Source organism: Ochotona curzoniae, unplaced genomic scaffold (genome assembly GCF_017591425.1).
Source record: "Ochotona curzoniae isolate NIBS_2020 unplaced genomic scaffold, NIBS_Ocur_1.0 patch72, whole genome shotgun sequence".
NCBI lineage: Eukaryota > Metazoa > Chordata > Mammalia > Lagomorpha > Ochotonidae > Ochotona > Ochotona curzoniae.
The window spans coordinates 525,809-543,560 of NW_024467053.1; the positions used below are offsets into that span (position 1 = coordinate 525,809).

The 17,752-nt window shown below is 39.6% G+C and overlaps 1 protein-coding gene across 3 annotated transcripts in view; it reads left to right on the plus strand.

Annotated features, from left to right (window-relative positions):
* LOC121168172 (mitogen-activated protein kinase kinase kinase kinase 5) overlaps positions 1 to 16,623 on the plus strand; it is a 92,626-nt gene extending 76,003 nt beyond the window's left edge. For all 3 annotated transcript variants that reach the window (XM_040998036.1, XM_040998037.1, XM_040998038.1), the window contains 5 exons: positions 5,358 to 5,426; positions 6,755 to 6,847; positions 9,054 to 9,124; positions 12,845 to 12,900; positions 15,033 to 16,623. In XM_040998036.1, coding sequence (XP_040853970.1) covers positions 5,358 to 5,426; positions 6,755 to 6,847; positions 9,054 to 9,124; positions 12,845 to 12,900; positions 15,033 to 15,120 — 377 coding nt within the window. In that variant the 3' untranslated portion in view covers positions 15,121 to 16,623. The remainder of the gene's footprint in view (positions 1 to 5,357; positions 5,427 to 6,754; positions 6,848 to 9,053; positions 9,125 to 12,844; positions 12,901 to 15,032) is intronic.
* Positions 16,624 to 17,752: the final 1,129 nt, after the last annotated feature.

A 17,752-nucleotide genomic window follows, 5' to 3' on the forward strand; every position in this document is an offset into this window, starting at 1 on the left:
AGTAATGATTGGTGGCCTAGGATTTTTGTCACACAGCTCAGTGAAGGCTTTGAAAAGACAGGGAAGTTTATTCTCAGACTTTAAAATTGAGACAAATCAATTACGGTGTGTTGTGGTTTTTTTGTTTTTGTTTGTTTTGGTTTTGGTTTTTTTTTTTTTGCAACCTGCTAAAATATATGAAGTGACAGGGGCTCCCCACTTTGCCATTTCCAATTGGTGGTGCTAGCACATTGTCATTGTTCATCTCAGGTTTATTAGTCCATTTTAACATACAAAAATCAAAAAAGCTTTAGTTGTGGCTGTTTGACATTCCTTCCTAAGTATTTCTTGATTTTTTTTTATAACATGTAGGCAAAATTATAAGAACTCATTGTACTACCTATCAAAGCTAAAACAGAACCTGCACTAATGTCACTTTTAGAATAAGAATCAGTATGAACTAGAGTGATCCTTATAAATGCTTAACTATAGGGTCTTAAGAAGCAGAAGTTTGTTATGGTTATTTCATTATTTCATTTCATGTTATTTCATTATATTAGGCTACTACTCAAAAGGAGGATTTGAATAAGTTTATTTAAAAACCAAGATGAGGACCTGGCATGATAGCCTAGTGTCTCAAATTCTCACCTTGAATCTGCAAGGATCCTGTATGGGCACCAGTTCGTGTCCCAGATGTACCACTTCCCATTCCAGCTCCCTGTCTATGGCCTGGGAAAGCAACAGAGGACAGCCCAAAGCCTGAGGACCCTGCACCCATGTGGGAGACCAGGAGGAGGCTCCTGGCTCCTGGCTTTGGATCGACTCAGCTCCAGCCATTGCAGCCACTTAGGGAGTGAACCAGAGGATGGAAGATCTTTCTGTATCTCCTCTCTGTATATCTGCCTTTCCAATTAAAAACAAACAAATAAATAAATCCTTAAAAAGAAAAAGATGATGATGAAACTCAGCTATCAGCAGCTGCCTATATTACATTGTACCTAGGCAAGTGTCAGAGTGCTGGAAGAAAAACAGCCAATAGCTGGCTGGCATTCTGGACCTGGTTCATGCCAACTCTGTTAACTGAGAGCTTAGTGTTTACAGAAATCTAGATTAGCAGTCCTAAGGCAGGCTGCTTCCAGCAACTCAGGGTTCCACCACATAGTGCTTGGCCAGCCGCAGACAGGCCAGTGGACTCACACAGAGATCCTAGGAGGACTGCTCCCATAGCATGCCACAGCACTAGGCTAGGGGTCTAGAGCCTTGAGCCAGGGTGGTGATGGGAGGAAGGTGTCCCACTAATCATTTTCAGGAAGCCCAGAGCCGGACAGATCCTAGGCATGGATGCTAGACAGGCTACATCCGTGCTGTGCTACTCTGCCATCTGAGTAGGACGCACCAACAGCATACCACCATGCCAGTCCATTAGCTGAGACCAAGAACCTAATGAGGTTTGTGGGGGTACTGATGGTCTTTGGCATTCAGTTGTCTGACAGGTCCTAGTTGGGTCACATATATGGCAAGCCACCACACCAGTGTGGGAGTAGCTGGTCCGGGGCCTGACAGGTTGTGGTGGTTGCACCCACAGTGAATGACTCCACTAGGCTGGTGTCCTGAGGCCAAAGTCCTGGGAGGTCCCCCACTGGTGGCCTTTTGCAGACCAAGGGCCCGACAGGTTGTAGGCTGACCAAACACATGCTACCTCACCGATCTGGAAGCAGTAGGAAGACGGGGGCACAGTGGGTTCTAGGCAGTGATACCCTTGGGGGTACTACCACCTCAGGGCGGGAGGCTGAGGCCAGAGTCCTGGATGATAGCCACTAATGGCCTTTGGCCTCATCAGGAAGCCCAGGCTTTCATACCCTGTTCTCAGACATAACAAGATTTCGAATCTCAGGGACTAGAGCAGGAAAGTTGTCCTGGCATCAGAGCATACATTGCATGTTGTGCCATCTCCTAGGCTGAGTCCTGTGTAGGGGAGAGGATCATGCCCAGATATACACAAATAATGAGTCAGTCTGCCCCTGTGAACCACCTGAGGGCCTCAGATGCCACTCCAAAAGACAAAAAGAGACCAACAACTTCTTAGAGTGGCAATGACAGTGGGGAGGATGTAGGCATTGACACTGGCTGGAATTTCTCCAGCTCATGCTAGTCTAGATTTCCGCAAACACCAAGCTCTCATTTAACAGAGCTGGCATGAACCAGGTCCAGAATGCCAGCCAGCTATTGGCTGTTTTTCTTAGATGAGGTCTCTCTCTCTCTCTCTAGAGACTTCTGAACCTGGTACATGCAAGGCTTACTCCCCTGATCAGGAAGTAACTACAGAAGATGAGCTGAATCTACATCCTTTAGCAACTGTTAAAGAATAAGGATCAGAAATCTAAGCAGCGGAGGGAGGCAGGGAGGGAAGTAAATGGGACAGGCAGGTAGCTGGCTTAGAGTCACAAATTGGAATCCACACACCTCCTGCCCTATGTAATACTCTTTGCCTACCTATTAATCACATGAGCCCTTTCCCAGGATGAACCTTCCTGTTCCTGGGACTTGGGGGTGGTTTAGGTAACCAGTCCCCTCTCCAGGCTCATAAGAATCCAGGCAATGGGAAGAGATGCTCTCTTCTTTCAAGTAGACAAGATGAAAGTAGAAACATCTCTGTTCCACCTTTTGCTTCCATGTTCACTCTATCCCTGAATAAGATAAATCCCTGTGTATCTGTGCTTTCCTTAATTTTTAAATAAACCAAAAGCAACAACAGAAACAAGATTAGGCCAGCATTATGACACAGTGGATCAAATTGGGATACAATGCCTGCACTCCATATGGGACTGCCCCTTAGAGTTACATTTGTGATCCAGTTTCCTGTTGATTTGCTTATGAAGTAGCAGCTAATGACCCCTGCCACCCACAGTAGATCCAAATGGATTTCTTAACTCCTGGCTTTGGTCTGGCCTAGTTCCAACTATTGTGGCCACTGGGAGAGTGAACAGGGGGGAAAAAAGACACACATTCTCTCTCTCTGTCTCTCTCTCTCTCTCCCCCCTCCCCTCCACCCCTCCAATACACTTACCTTTAAATATTAGAATAAAAATCAGGATCATGTTTCACCACCTCGATTTAATTTTTGCAGACTAGCATGCTACAGAGCAGATCATTTCATACCCTTATCTCATGTGTATGTAACCACTAGGCTAGACATGCCAGGCTTGGGAGGGTTTTGGTGGGGAGGGGTATGTTTGTTTTTTAATGGCTAAGGTTTTGACTGAGGCACTTTTTTTTTTTTGGATGACGTTTACATAGTTGATTAGGGTAGGAAGGTTTCAAGGGTTAGAGGAGAGTGAGAGCAATATTCCCACATTTTCTTCCTTTCCTTTTCTTTCTTTCTTTCTTTTTCTTTCTTTCTTTCTTTCTCTTTCTCTCTTTCTCGTTCTTTTTCTTTCTCTTTCCTTCCTTCCTTCTTTTCTTTTCTCTCTCTCTCTCTCTCTCTCTGTCTCTCTGTCTCTCTCTGTGTCTCTGTCTCTCCTTCTATATCTGGGGGAAAAGGAGAGATACCTGGAGAAGCTGCACCCAGCCTCCCAACCACCTCAGTACATGGGGATGGGGAAAAGCTACCCAAAGTCATCCCACGGTCCCCAGTGTGGAGCATGCTCTGAGGGTTTGGCTAAAGTGGTTTAGTAGTTCACTAGCCCTGAAATGCTGTTTACCTCACCGTTCCAAGGATGAGGAAATTCTTTCAAGGTCCATTGGTCACATAATCCACGTAAGAGTCTCCATTCACCCAAATATTTGCTGCCAACACTTGGCTGGGGTAGTTGACCAACTTGTTCTGCCCTCTTTCCTCTGTTATGGTACCAGATGTCCTCTGCAGGCTCCATTGGCCTGCCAATTTCTCTGTGCATCTTGGTATGCCATCCACTAGTGACTGAGCCACTGTTAACATTGTTCAAGCGAAAATGGAAGTCAACCCCATTTTGATCCCCAGGGAGGGCCAACATCAGGATTTCTGCCTGAGTGACCATCAACCTGCTGTCAAGCAGAGGCAAGGAAGCCTTTAAGCTCCAGTCCCCGTGCTCAGTAGGCAACTCCATTTTCTGTTGATCCAACTTCCAGCTGTGTTCCTTGTTCAGCCAAGGGGTTATACCTGTGAGTGACAGCAGCTGTTATGTTAAAGTGAGCTCCTGTTCTGAAACCCCCATAGCTCAGCAGTGTCCTTATCGCCAAGGCTGAGCTGCTTAGCGTATGGTTCTATTTGCTGAATGAATCTGAATTAACTAAAACATGACTCCACTAGGCTAGCGCTTGGTCTAGGAGGCCATTTATTCAGTCTGTAGGTAACTGTTATTCACTAATTGTCAAGTTTGGAACATGCACAGAATTCTGTCCTGCAGTTACTACTCTGCATCACCTAAAATCTTTTCTTAGGTTCAACTGGATCACTGGGAAAATCGGGGTGCTTGTAAGAAGCTGTTTTACCAAAAATACTAAGCAAGTTGGGCCCAGCATGATAGCCTAGTGGCTAAAGTCCTCACCTTGCACACACTGGGATCCCATATGGGCACTGGTTCTAATCCTGGTAGCCCTGCTTCCCATCCAGCTCCCTGCCTGTAGCCTGGGAAAGCAGTCAAGGACGGCCCAAAGCCTTGGGACCCTGCACCCGTGTGGGAAACCTAGAGGAGGCTCCTGGATCCTGGCTTCAGATGGGCTCAGCTCCAGCTGTTGCGGTTACTTGGGGAGTGAATTAACAGATGGAAGATCTTCCTCTCTCCTTTTCTCTGTTCATCTTACTTTCCAATAAAATAAAAAGAAAAGAAAATAAATCTTTAAAATAATATTAAGTGGCAAGAGTTGCATCATGCAAAGAAGTTATTGACAATATTGATCATTACTAACTCATAATTATAGGCCTCCCACAACAACACTAGGAAAATTACTCTAATAATTTTATTTATTTTTGTGCTGCTTTGAGTTCTTGCGTTTTAATATTTCTGTCATGCTATGATTCACCTAAGTGATATTATTTTTATCTCCCATTGGCTTTGCAAAATGCAGAGCAAAATCCAGCAGTAGTGTTTAGAATGATCTAGTTTTCCTCCCTGTATTTATCCTTTGCTTTATCTTACTCTTGTAAAAACAATTCCTTTCTAGAACTAACTAGATGTGTTAATTAAATGTAGTCCTTTTTTTTTTCAGCTCCATTAGCCACATTAGACTTTATATTACATTTTTTAAAGACAAAGAATAATTTGTGCTGTATTTCAAATTTTAAGTCACAGCAAAAGCCAGAATTTGCATTTATTTTCTGGGTTCTGGTTTTTGTTAAATGTACTGTATTTCTTTAAAAGTGTATTGTAGTATAACTGTAACACTGTTTTCTCCCTCAGGCAGCCAGCAATTAGATTCCATCCATGTAACACAGTTGGAGAGAGATACTGTTCTAGTGTGTTTGGACAGTGAGTACAATTTTAAAGTTTATTTTCAGTCTACTTCTTGATAAAGCAGTTCTTGCAATGGCATTGAACCGTTACACCATATCTCAAGATTTTCATTTTACCTTGAATGACCTGCTTAAGCAGGAGAAAAACCAAATTGACCACAAATACTAATTTACCTTTCCATTAGTACTATCCTATGTCACTTTCTTTTTTGTATTGACCTTCTTGAAGACATTATCTATGAACTGTGTGCCAGAAACTTGCGGGAAAATGCTTTGTAGACTCACAGTTCATTATAATGAGTGAAAATGAAAGGCTTTACTGACTTACATAACAAAATCATTCAGAACCATGTCAGAGTGCATTTCTAAAGTACTTATGGGTCTGACACCTGCAGTTAACAATAGTGATTCTTTAGGTGCAGGGAAGAGATGTATATTAACAGGAACTTTTAAATTAGCCAAATAATCAGATAACCAGGGTTTATTTTATAATACTGAGCCATTAGCAGTAAGCACCTACGTACCTCCTGAACTGTCAAAGGAGGTAAATCATGCTTTGTTTTCATTTGGTGACATTTTAGCACAGTTCTTAAACCATTCATTTATTTGGTCCTCCATTTCCCAATTAATCAAAATAAATAGAAAAACCACTTTGCTGAGGTTTCTGGTTTTTTTTTTTTTAATAAGAGATCAGAGGAAAGCTGCAAAAGCTGATTGTCAGCTCTCCGATGTGTGTCATTCAGTGTTAGTGAGCAGCAGTGGAGCTGGGTGGGCCATCTCCAAGGGGGTAGACAGAAGAGAGCTCCACACACAGAAAAGCTGTCTTCAGATGCAGACACGCGAGGGGGAGCTTACAAACAAATGGGCAAAAGGAGAATGCAATTATTCATCTGTTTTCTGTCCGAGTTTACTGTACTTGAGCTACTGTTTCTCGCTCCATGTACCTTTGTAGAATATAATTCATATACTCACTATATAATAGTTATGAATTATTACAAGTATTTCTTACATTGTTGTCATTTTAAGGGAAAAAATAGACTCATGGTGTTAAATATTTGACACCAAGGCAGCCACTCTCGAAGAAGAAAATGAGATTTTAAAAAATGAAACTATAGATGTTCCGTATATAGAAAAGAACAATAGCAGAATTGCCATCTATCAAAGGAGGCAGTTTTATGGCTAATTTTTGAAACTTCAGTAATGATGCTTCACTGGGCACACTTGAATGATGGATAAAATCTATCAAGTATTTATTTGACAATTATGTAAAATTCATCTATCAGTTTACATTTATTTTAGCAGATTTGCCTTTCCAGTCTTGATTTGCTTTTTATTCTTTTTAAGAATTTGTAAAAATTGTAAACCTACAAGGAAGATTAAAATCAAGTAAGAAATTGGCCTCTGAGCTAAGTTTTGATTTTCGCATTGAATCTGTAGGTAAGTCTCCTTTCTTTACTGAATGAGTTTGGAGTATTTGCCTTTGCTGTTTATTCAAGGCTTTGGGTTGTCTAGACCAGCAGTGGCTCTGAGAAGTTTTCTGTGCTGACAGAGATGTTCCCTGTCCGTGCTCTTAAATAACAGCAATTAGGAAATTCCTGCAGCTGGTAAGCACCTAGCAGGGCTGGTGCTACATTTGCAGTGTTAAAGTTTCACTTATATTTTAATTGATAACCATATGCAGCTAGTTGCTACCATATTTTGCATATTTTACAGTATACATAAAATCGTATTGATTCATGAATATTTAAAATTGGAAATCATAGTTTGAATTTCTGTTCATTATTCCCCTTCCTGCTCTTTCCAGTGAGGCGTATTTCTCTTTTTGTTTACACATCAGGAACGTGTTTCTATGATGTGATAATGGTGTTGGATTACTGTTAATTTTTGTATATAAAATCCTGGTTTGTATATGTTGATGTTTACTGCCACCTTTTCCTATATGAAAAGCAAGTTACCCACTTTTAATTTGATTCTTATTAATGAATGTTTTACTCTGTAATAGTCATTGGGTTTAGCAATAGAAAGTTAATAATTTATCAATGTTTGTATCCTCATTGATGATATGTTAATAATTACTTTTCCAAGTAGAACTAGAACTTGTATTTTAAAAAAAAAACATAGCTAGACACAATCTGAGCAGCTGAGAATATCATTCTGGCATAAATCAAAGAAATGAGTTAATAAAAATTTGGTATTTTTTACTTGGACCATACAAAACATACATATTTTATAATTAAATGCATTTAAACACATGCTTTTTCCTCTTAGCAAGGTTTCTGTTTTTTTTTTCTTTGTGAGTTTCTCAACTAGAATACTGATTTGTTACAAAAAATGTCTATATCCCTGTGAGACCCTTGAGATAAAGATATTTTAGTTTTGGTTAAGAAATTGATTTACTAGAGTGGAAACCCAAACCTCTGTGTAGTAGTTAGGACAACAGGAAATTTTGAAACTAGTTTCTTCTTTTACTCCATCATCCACAGATACTACTTGTTGGTTTCTAGCATGTCATATTTGCTAGAGATTCTGATACATAGATCGTTAGTTCCTCTTCATTTTTACCAAAACATACAAGTTTTCCATATATGCAGAATTATTTAGAAAATTTTAATCGTTATACCAAAATTTGTTTTCCTTAAGCTAACATCATTTGTTGCCAGTAAACCATGGAGTAATTACAAGGATACTGCTGGATAAGAGTCATGTCTAATCTTTTCCTTTTAAAAATAAAACCAGTAGCCAGGTATTTTAATTAAACTGAATTTTGTTTCCAAAACATTCTTACATAAACGTTTTAAATAGAGCCAATATTCTAAACAAAAATGTTAAGTAATTTGCAGTCCCTTTCTCCAATACCTTTTAAATTTCTTATAAATTATTATTTGTTTATTTGGGATGCAAGGAGACCAAGTAAGAACACACGCATTCCTGTCCACTGATATACTCCCCAAATGCCTGCAGTTGTCAGGGCTGGGCTGGAGCCAGGAACACAGGCCAGGTCTCCCACTTGGGTGACAGGAACCCAGTTTCTGGAGCTAACTGCCAGGACCTGTGCTGACAAGAAGCTAGTCAGAATCCAGAGCTAGGAATACAATGTAAGCACGCGAATGCAGGATGCTTGCTAAATACCTGCTCTCATCATCACCTTTAGCTTTGTTTTTCTTTTTAATTATTTCTAACACATATCTAGTAGGTGACTAAATGCCAAAACTTTTGTGTAAGACTTGATTCACAGAGCATAAATATTCCATGTATGGTTAAATTTTCATTTGTGGGGAAGGTATCTTTTAAATTAATTTTATAATATGGAAAATGTGAACATAAAATGCTTGTTTAATATTTACTTCTGAATACATAACAGTATTAATGTTTTTATCCAAAAACGCTACTATACAGCTTGTGAAAGTGCAATCCATATGTGGATATGGCTCACATTTAAATGAATGCCTTTTATATGTACATTTGGAAACTTGTATAACCATGCCTCAAGAAATACTTCGGCTCAGACATGTCTTAGCCACAAAAATGTTGAGAAATAATGGTCCAGAATAGCCTTATGTTACCATTTATTAAAACCAGTTAAGGGAGATTTATAGTGAAGTGCTCTGTGCTTTTAATTTCAGTTCTCCCTTATCTTTTTCAGTGTGCCTTCAGGACAGTGTATTGGCTTTCTGGAAACATGGAATGCAGGGCAAAAGCTTCAAGTCAGATGAGGTAAGGCTCTCAGATTATCTCCACTGAATCCCTCTGCGTATTGTAATGTTGAAATATTTGTTTTAGGCATTTCCTCTGTGAACCCATATTACTGTCATTAGTGCCTGTGAGCCAGAAGGGCTGAAAAGCCAATGTTTCCCCTGTATGTGGGCTCACTTTAATATTTTTTAAGTCTCAGTGGCCACAAGGAATCGCAAAATATATTTTCACAATTTCATTGCTTTTATTTACAAGTAATAAAATTGTTAAGTTTATTTTACTTGTCTAAATTGATTGTTTTGTATAATCTGGAAATAGGTAACTTCTTTTTTAGTATTGTAGTTAAAATTGTAAAAATTAGTAAGGACTAAGGGAAAATCTAAGAGTATTAATTTGTTTCAAGACATAATTATAAACAGTATCAAGCCTTTATATAATACCTTGCCAGATACTTTACAATTGTTAGGTCACTTAAGACTCATAGTAATCCAGCAGAGGTAGGTGTTAGTCATATTCTCATTTTTACAGATAGAGAATAGTTTAGTAATTGACCCAGGGTTACATAGCTAGTTAAGTAGCAAAGCCCTTCATATTTATACTGAGGTGATCAAGACATTACATGCAGAAGATGGGATTTGGGATTCCTCCACGAGGGATAAATCCTAATCTAACAAAGACATTGCATATTTGAATACCTGGATTAACATATCTGGTTACTGACTCATATTACTAAGTATCTCCAGGCACCTTTATTCGATGAAACATGTAGTAGTACTCACTAGCATACAGTTACTTGCTCTTATGTGCTATTTTCACTGTCATTCCTATGAGTAGAAATCATAACTTAAAAAAAAAAGTATTAAGGGGCCATTGCTGTAGCATAGCAAACCACCACTATAGCAGGTAAAGCCAGTGCCCACGGTGCCAACATCACAAATGGGCTCTGGTTTGTGTCCTGCTGCTCTACTTTACATCTAGTTCCCAGCTTGTGGCCTGGGCAGGCAGCAGAAGATAGCCCAAGTGCTTGGGCCCCTGCGGCCATGTGGGAGACCCAGAGGAAGCCCCTGACTCCTGGCTTCAGGCCAGCACAGCTCTGGCCATTGCAGCCATTTGGGGAGTGAAGCAGAGAATGGAAGATCTTTCTCTCTCATTGCCTTCCAAGTAAAATAAATAAAGCTTTAAAAATATTAAGCTGGAGAGGCAAAGTGAATGTTTGGCACAGCAGTTAAGCTACTGCTTAGACACACACGTTCAGTATTGAGTACCTGAACTCCCAATTGCAGCTTCCTGCTAATGTGTACCCAATGAATCAACAGATGTTTGGGAAACTTGAGTGAAGATTACGGCTTTAACCTGGTCTATCTCCAGCTACTGCTAACAGCAGATGGAAGTGCTCTATAAATAAATGCATAAATCTACATAAGATGCCCTTTTTCACCATAAATTCTTTTTCCTGTTTCTAACTCATCTTTCTTAACTCTGTTTCTGCCTGTATATTGTTCATCCTTCAAGTTGGCCCAGCTGATGTTTCTTCCTCTTTCATAAAATAATCAGATATGCCAGTCCATGTCTCCGAAGTTAACACTCTGAAAATCAGCTCATGATGTCACATGTGATTTTTGGGGGTGGAGAGGCTTCTTTTAAATTTTTAAATTTATATTACTCACCATGATGTGGTTTCATGGGTTACAGGAATTCCTCCCCTGACTTCCTTTCTCCCTTCCTGTTTCCCCACCACTGTTTTCTCTCACATAATAATGTAGTTCTTGGGCAGTGGTCACAAGTCAACATTCTGCTATTTAAGTGTATCACTGCAAGTAAGTATGTGCAATGAAGACAGGCTAATATCCTACTGTCAGGGTGTCCTACTGTCCTGGTTTCATTGGAGCCTCCTTTTATTCAGGAGTAGATATGCATGCTGTAATGCATCTTCACTTCCTGGTTTGCTAGTCTCCATTATACAGTTCTTCTGTGAGAATATGTGTACGTGCATGTTTACCTATAGTACTATCTTATATTCTGCATGAAGATTGCCTTACGTCTGAAGAACATATTATACTTTTCCTTTTGGGATTGGCTTATTTCACTCTGCACAGTGTTCTCATTTGGGACCATTTTTTTGCAAACGGTAAAATTTCATTATTTTCTTTTTATTTATTTATTTATTTATTTATTTATTTATTTATTTATTTATTTGGAAAGTCAGATATACAGAGAGGAGGAGAGACAGAGAGGAAGATCTTCCGTCCAATGGTTCACTCCCCAAGTGAGTGCAACGGCCGGTGCTATGCCAATCTGAAGCCAGGATCCAGGAACTTCTTCCAGGTCTCCCACAGGTGCAGGGTCCCAAAGCTTTGGGCCGTCCTCGACTGCTTTCCCAGGCCACAAGCAGGGAGCTGGATGGGAAGTGGAGGTGCCAGGATTAGAACCGGTGCCCATATGGGATCCCGGTGCGTTCAAGGCGAGGACTTTAGCCACTAGGCCACGCTGTCGGACCCGAATTTCATTATTTTCTGATGTAGGTTTATTAAGTGTCTCTGCCTGGGCAAACTGTTAATTCATTTTTAGCAGACTATTTTTATGTTTCTTTTTTTATCCATAATTTGTTGGTTTGGGTTTTTGCAAAAGCTGACCCTGGGATAGAGATTCAAATGCTGTTATTTTACTTGGGAGTGAATTCTATTTTTTTTTTTGTTAGTTTTTTTTTTTTTATTGGAAAGGCGGATATACAGAGAGGAGAGACAGAGAGGAAGATCTTCCGTCTGATGATTCACTCCCCAAGTGAGCACAACGGTCGATGCTATGCCGATCCGAAGTCAGGAGCCTCTTCCGGGTCTCCCACGCGGGTGCAGGGTCCCAAAGCCTTGGGCTGTCCTCGACTGCTTTCCCAGGCCACAGGCAGGGAGCTGGAAGGGAAGCGGGGCTGCCGGGATAGAACCGGCACCCATATGGGATCCCGGGGCATGCAAGGCGAGGACCTTAACCACTATGCCACCGCACCGGGCCCAGGGGAGTGAATTCTAAAAAACAAGTGATTGGATTAAAGATATAAAATGGAGTAGAACCAAAAATTAACAAGCTGGTTCTCACTATGGACAAGTGAGGCTCAATCCAGGAGGGACCACTAAGGAATGTTGATGAATGCACTACAGAAGTGAGATGGGAAAGCTGAATCATTCATGCACAAGCTGTTTTCCATGTTGGTTAAGGATTGACCTCAAGGGTGCAGATTCCCCATGCTTCCAGATAGTTCTTTAGTACTTAGCCTAGCACCTTTGCAGCTTGAAGGAATCAACAGAGGAACAGCACAGTATATACCAAGGTGAGGCCTTGCTGTTTGGGAGTGCCCATCACAGTCACATTGAAGTCAGATAAGCCATGGGTCCACCTCAAGCACCTGAACCAGGAGTTAAAGCAAAGAGCAGGACTTCGCAGCCCAGCAGATCTGGGGAGGGCTGGCCCTTGAACAAATTACTTGGCTTCTGGGAGCTTCACTTTGTTCAGTCAGATGAGGATTCTAATTCCTGTCACAGAGGGGAAAGTACCTAACCCATACTAGGAATTTCACAAACATTGGTTCATTTCTAATAGGTACTTCCAGTGAAACATAATTGATATTTCAGTTGAGGAATGTGTCTGCCAAAAATTATTTATTCTATTTAATACATCTAAATTGTCTTTAAGTTATTTCATAAGCAGCATGGGAACTAAGCTGTTACTGACAAGTATTTTCTTTCACAGGTTACCCAGGAGATTTCCGATGAAACAAGAGTTTTCCGCTTACTTGGATCTGACAGGTAATGTGGCATTAATCACAAGAATGCAGAGACCGTGCTCTTAACCTTAACTCTATCAGCAGCATGTAATTATGTCTCAGTCAAAACTCGTACAGGATTCACTGACTAAAGAAAGTCTTCTTTATCATTAGAGAGAGTGTACATGTTAGGTCAAGCAGTCAGCGTAAGAATCCTATTCAACCAGTACGAAATGTGTTAATATAGGTATTTCTTTAGCAGCCATGGCTGAAATAACTTACACACCCTTGACGAAGGGAAAGGAGCCAATGGAGATAGGATTCCTGAACAAATTTGAAGAGTTTTAAAAGGAGAAAAGTATTTTCTGGAAAATGATAATGGCTATAGTGAATAGAAAGATAAGTAAATGAATTTTGGAAAATTTGAAAGTAGTATGGGTGGCAGAGGGGTGGAAGGGAGGGAGGAAGGAAAGGAGGATGGAGTGATTTGAGGGCAGCAGTATCCCTGACTGTAGAATGGCAAACCCTTAGCATCTGCACAAAGGCCTGGTGATTGTGGTGCAGGGGGCTCTGTAATGCGGCGTAGTGAGAGCAGCCTGCAGAGCTCACAGATTGTATCAAAACCATTTCTGTCACTGACTTGTGCCTCCCCAGAGATCTCTCCTCCTTCGGTTCCTCCTTTGTCTGTTGTCTCACTGCTCTGCTCTATGAAACCACTTTTCGTATACCATCACCTTGGTGTGGTTAGTTTCTTTCTTGAGCATCTCACTACTTTTAAGTTATATATCTTAGCCAGAGTGCTTGATCAGTTTTGAAAGTGGCAGAAATGTTGCTTTGTTGTTTAAATACAGATATTTGTATCTATAAAGAAAAATGTAACTATCTCAACAGTGAGTACATTTGGGCAGTTGAATTTAAGTTACTCTGTTTTTACTTCTAGTCATCTGTAATATACCTGTATGATATAAAGTACATATTACTAGTTTTTTGTTTTCATTAAGCAAGTTATAACATGTTGCATAAAAGTCATGCACTAGAAAAATATGAGCCGTCATTTGGCACACTGAATTAAGCCACCACTTACAACACCAATCAATACCATATCAGAGTGCCAGTTTGTGTCCATTTCACTTCCAATCCAGCTCCTTGCTAATGTGCTTGGGAAGGCAGTAGATAATGACCCAAACGCCTGGGCTTCTGTGACCCATGTGGGAGACCTGGGTGGAGTTTCTGGCTCCTGGTTTTGGCCTGCCCAGACCTAGCTGTTGTGGCCATTCGGGAAGTGAACCAGTAGATGAAAGAGCTCTATCTCCCCACTTCCAGTCTCCCCATCTCTTTGCCTTTCAAATAAACAAATAAGCTTTGTAAAAAGAAAAGTATGAAGTATGTGTACCATTTCTCTTCCCATCCCGCCCTAGAATTTTTTTCTCTGTATGGATGTATATTTGTTTTATTCTCAAACCCCCACAAATAAAATGTCATAGTTTGGTAGTTGATTTTCTGTCTTCCTAGCAATCGTTTGGCTGTTTCCCTGACTTTGTTCCTAGAATAAGGGGGAGAGGTCCCAATTCATATCTTTTGTAAAAACAGAATTAGAATCAAATACTTTGAAGAACACTTTGGATGATTGTCTCTTAAGAGTCCTGGATAATACTACCATATCTTCCCCACCCTCTTCATGCTCTTGCTCCAACAGTCGCTGTCAATCTTGCAATTAAAGCATTTAGATTAGGAAATCCAAATAACTTCCACTTAGTCCAAGCACATAACATTTAGCCTCTTACAGTAATCCAGTCACATCCCATTTGTCTTAGTTTTATGTCAAGTTGCTCACACATAGTACCCTGCCTAGGCCCTGTTGTGTACAACTGTTTCCAGATCAGAACGCAGACTCAATGGTTTCTAGTTTTAAAGGTTTGCTCAAAGTTGTTGACACATAAAGCTACTTGTTAGCTTCAAAGAGTTATTCCAGGCATGATCCTTGCAGGTATCTAAATTTTGAAGGTACCTGAAAGTATTGTTATCCAGCATGAGAATGCTCTTAAGAGTCCTGTTATACCTTCTTGCCTTGGTTAGCATGAAAATTCTATTGTTTCCAAATTTAATATTCATGTTTTAAGCTATAACAGTATATGAAGCAGTTTAAGCAAACATTTTGTTTGGGTTTCGTTACAGGGTTGTCGTTTTGGAAAGCAGGCCAACAGAAAATCCTACTGCACACAGCAACCTCTACATCTTAGCTGGACATGAAAATAGTTACTAAGCAATAGGAATGAATCTCACATAACAAGAAAGGAATATAATCCGTTGAAAGCAAAGACATTTCGAGGAAATTCAGTGCAAACTTCGGTCTGATTTGCTTTAACTATTATGGGTTATATTTCAGGTTATCTGTATTTTAGGGTAGAATTCAGTATTTTCTGTAGCTGGAAACAGCTAGTCTTATCTCTTGCCACTGTGTGGTGGTTTTATCAAGTTTGCTTAATAAAAGCGATGAGACAAACAGTCCTCAAGTTCCAGGAAACACAGTCTTTTTTAAAAAAATAATGTTTGTAACAAGGGTGCCATGGTATTTTTAAGTAACTCAAGTGATTATCTTCAGAGGGATACATTTAATGACATTTTATCATTTTCTACCACGTCTTTCTTACTCCTTCTTAATGATCATAATTTTATAAAGAAATTACCAAACAAGCCTTTCACTTCTGCATTGGCCATTCTGTATGTTTTTGTAAAATAGAATATTTAATCCTTATTTATTAATCTCTTGCTGGAGTGGTGTAATGTATCTAACTTTTAGCAAAAGAAGGTTGCAGAGCAGCTTAGGTTTTTTTTTTATGATATGTAAAATTTGGTTTACTTTTTAAAGGTAATACTTCAAGGACTTAAGATGTGTTTGAGGGTTCAACACATACACGCATTTCCATTTAACAAAAAAATTTTGTAATACAATTTCATGCAGAATTGTCTTAAAAGGAAGGTTTTTTTTTTATTATTATTCAACTACAAATAGTTGAATGGCATCAGATAGAAAAGATAGTGATGATGATTGTAATATCCTTGGGAGAGATGTATATGTCTAGGTGTGACTACCACATATATGGGTTCTTGACAAGCAGTATAATATACCTGTGATGTTTTTCTTTTACATTAGGGATAATGCATGTGAAATTAATCACCATATATATTATCATCCCTAATGAGAGGGGGGCAGTATTTAACTATGATATGTATTTTACTTATACTATGCCAAAGGGAAAACATAAAGCCAGTACACTTGTAATCTGGGGTTTTCACATATTTAGGTTTTTGTTTTGAGTAGGTTTAAGGGGAAAAATGTTTGAATAAAATTGAATTACTGATGGGATAGTATAAATAAGTATTATAAAAGCCAGTATTCTAAAAATAAGGAAGAATGCAGCCATTTTTGAGTATATTTCTTTTGTTGTTACTGTTCAAAATTTAAATGTCTGTACCTGTTAATTGAATGCATTTGTTGAGAAAAGCACTGGGATGGACCGGGGTTAGCAAGATCAAATTATAAGATTTTTCTGACCAGTTGAGAGGAAAATAAGCATAACTATCTCATTCAATCTCAAGCAGTTTTGTCAAGTATTATCATCTCCATCTTTCAGCTGAAGGAATGAGGGTTTAGCAAGTTGAGAGACTTACCCACTTCACACAGCAAGTCAGTGGTTGAGCCAGACTAGGAGTCTTATGACTCTGTTATTTTCACTATGCAATATGCAAACAATAAAATATTATACCAACAAAATATGAAGTGTTCTTTAATAATTTGTACTTGATATGATAATTTGGCTGTTATTTGGGATATGTTAAATAGATTCTCTAACGGAAGGAGCAAATAGCAGGGTACCATTCTCAAAACAGTACATTTTCATGGCGGATACAAAAACTAGCATCCTCCTTTTCTCTCTGAATCCTAACAGAGATCCCAGTACAAAATTGGTCTTCCCTGTGAAACTGGCCAATGCCAGTGAAAAGACCTAAACAAGATCTTGACACCAGTGGCACCCTGGCTGCCCAGGTACATAGTGCCACAGTGGAAATTTTAGTTGGCATGCCCATGACCCCACACTTTCAGAGTTCCAAGTCTTTCAGATGTGTGCTGTTACACATATAAGCCAGCACACAAGAGTTACACCAAGTTGAAAGGAAATGCCTACTTGAAGAAAATATAGGAAAAAAGGAGAATGTCAAAAGAAAATTTTTTCAGAAAGATACTATAACCATGCACTTAGAGGAGAAAAACTTATTAACAGCTTTCCAAAAACAACTCTTGGGAAAAGATAAGAATTCAACATGGTTTAGAAGGTTAAGTTGAAGTTTCTAAGAAAATCAATACACTAAATTGATATGGCATAAAATAAAACATTGAGGAAAATAAAGCTAACTGTCCAGGAGATCTAATATCTAATCCCCAGATTTGCAAAAAAAAAATTGGGGTCAACCCTGTGGCTTATTGGGTGAAGATGTGGGCATCCCATAAGGGTGCGCCTGCGGGTACCAGCTGCTCCACTTCCAATACGGCTCCCTGCTCTTGACCTGGAAAAGCTGCAGAAAAATAGGCCAAATGTTGGCACCTCTGCAGCCAAATGAAAGAGCTAAAGGAAGTTCCTGGTTTCAGCCTGCATCAACTGTGGCCATTGCAACCAGCTGAGGATAGAAGAGCTCTCTTTGCCTCTTTCCTTGAGCTCTGAATTTCAAATATATATATAGATAAAAGGAGGGGGGCAAAATTGTCATGTATTTCTGGATGTATTTTCCAGTAACGAGAACATCAAATTCTAGATTGAAAGATCACAGTGAAACAGACCTACCAAAACAATATACTGGAATCAAGGAGAACTTCTTCCAGAGAAAAGGGCAAGTTA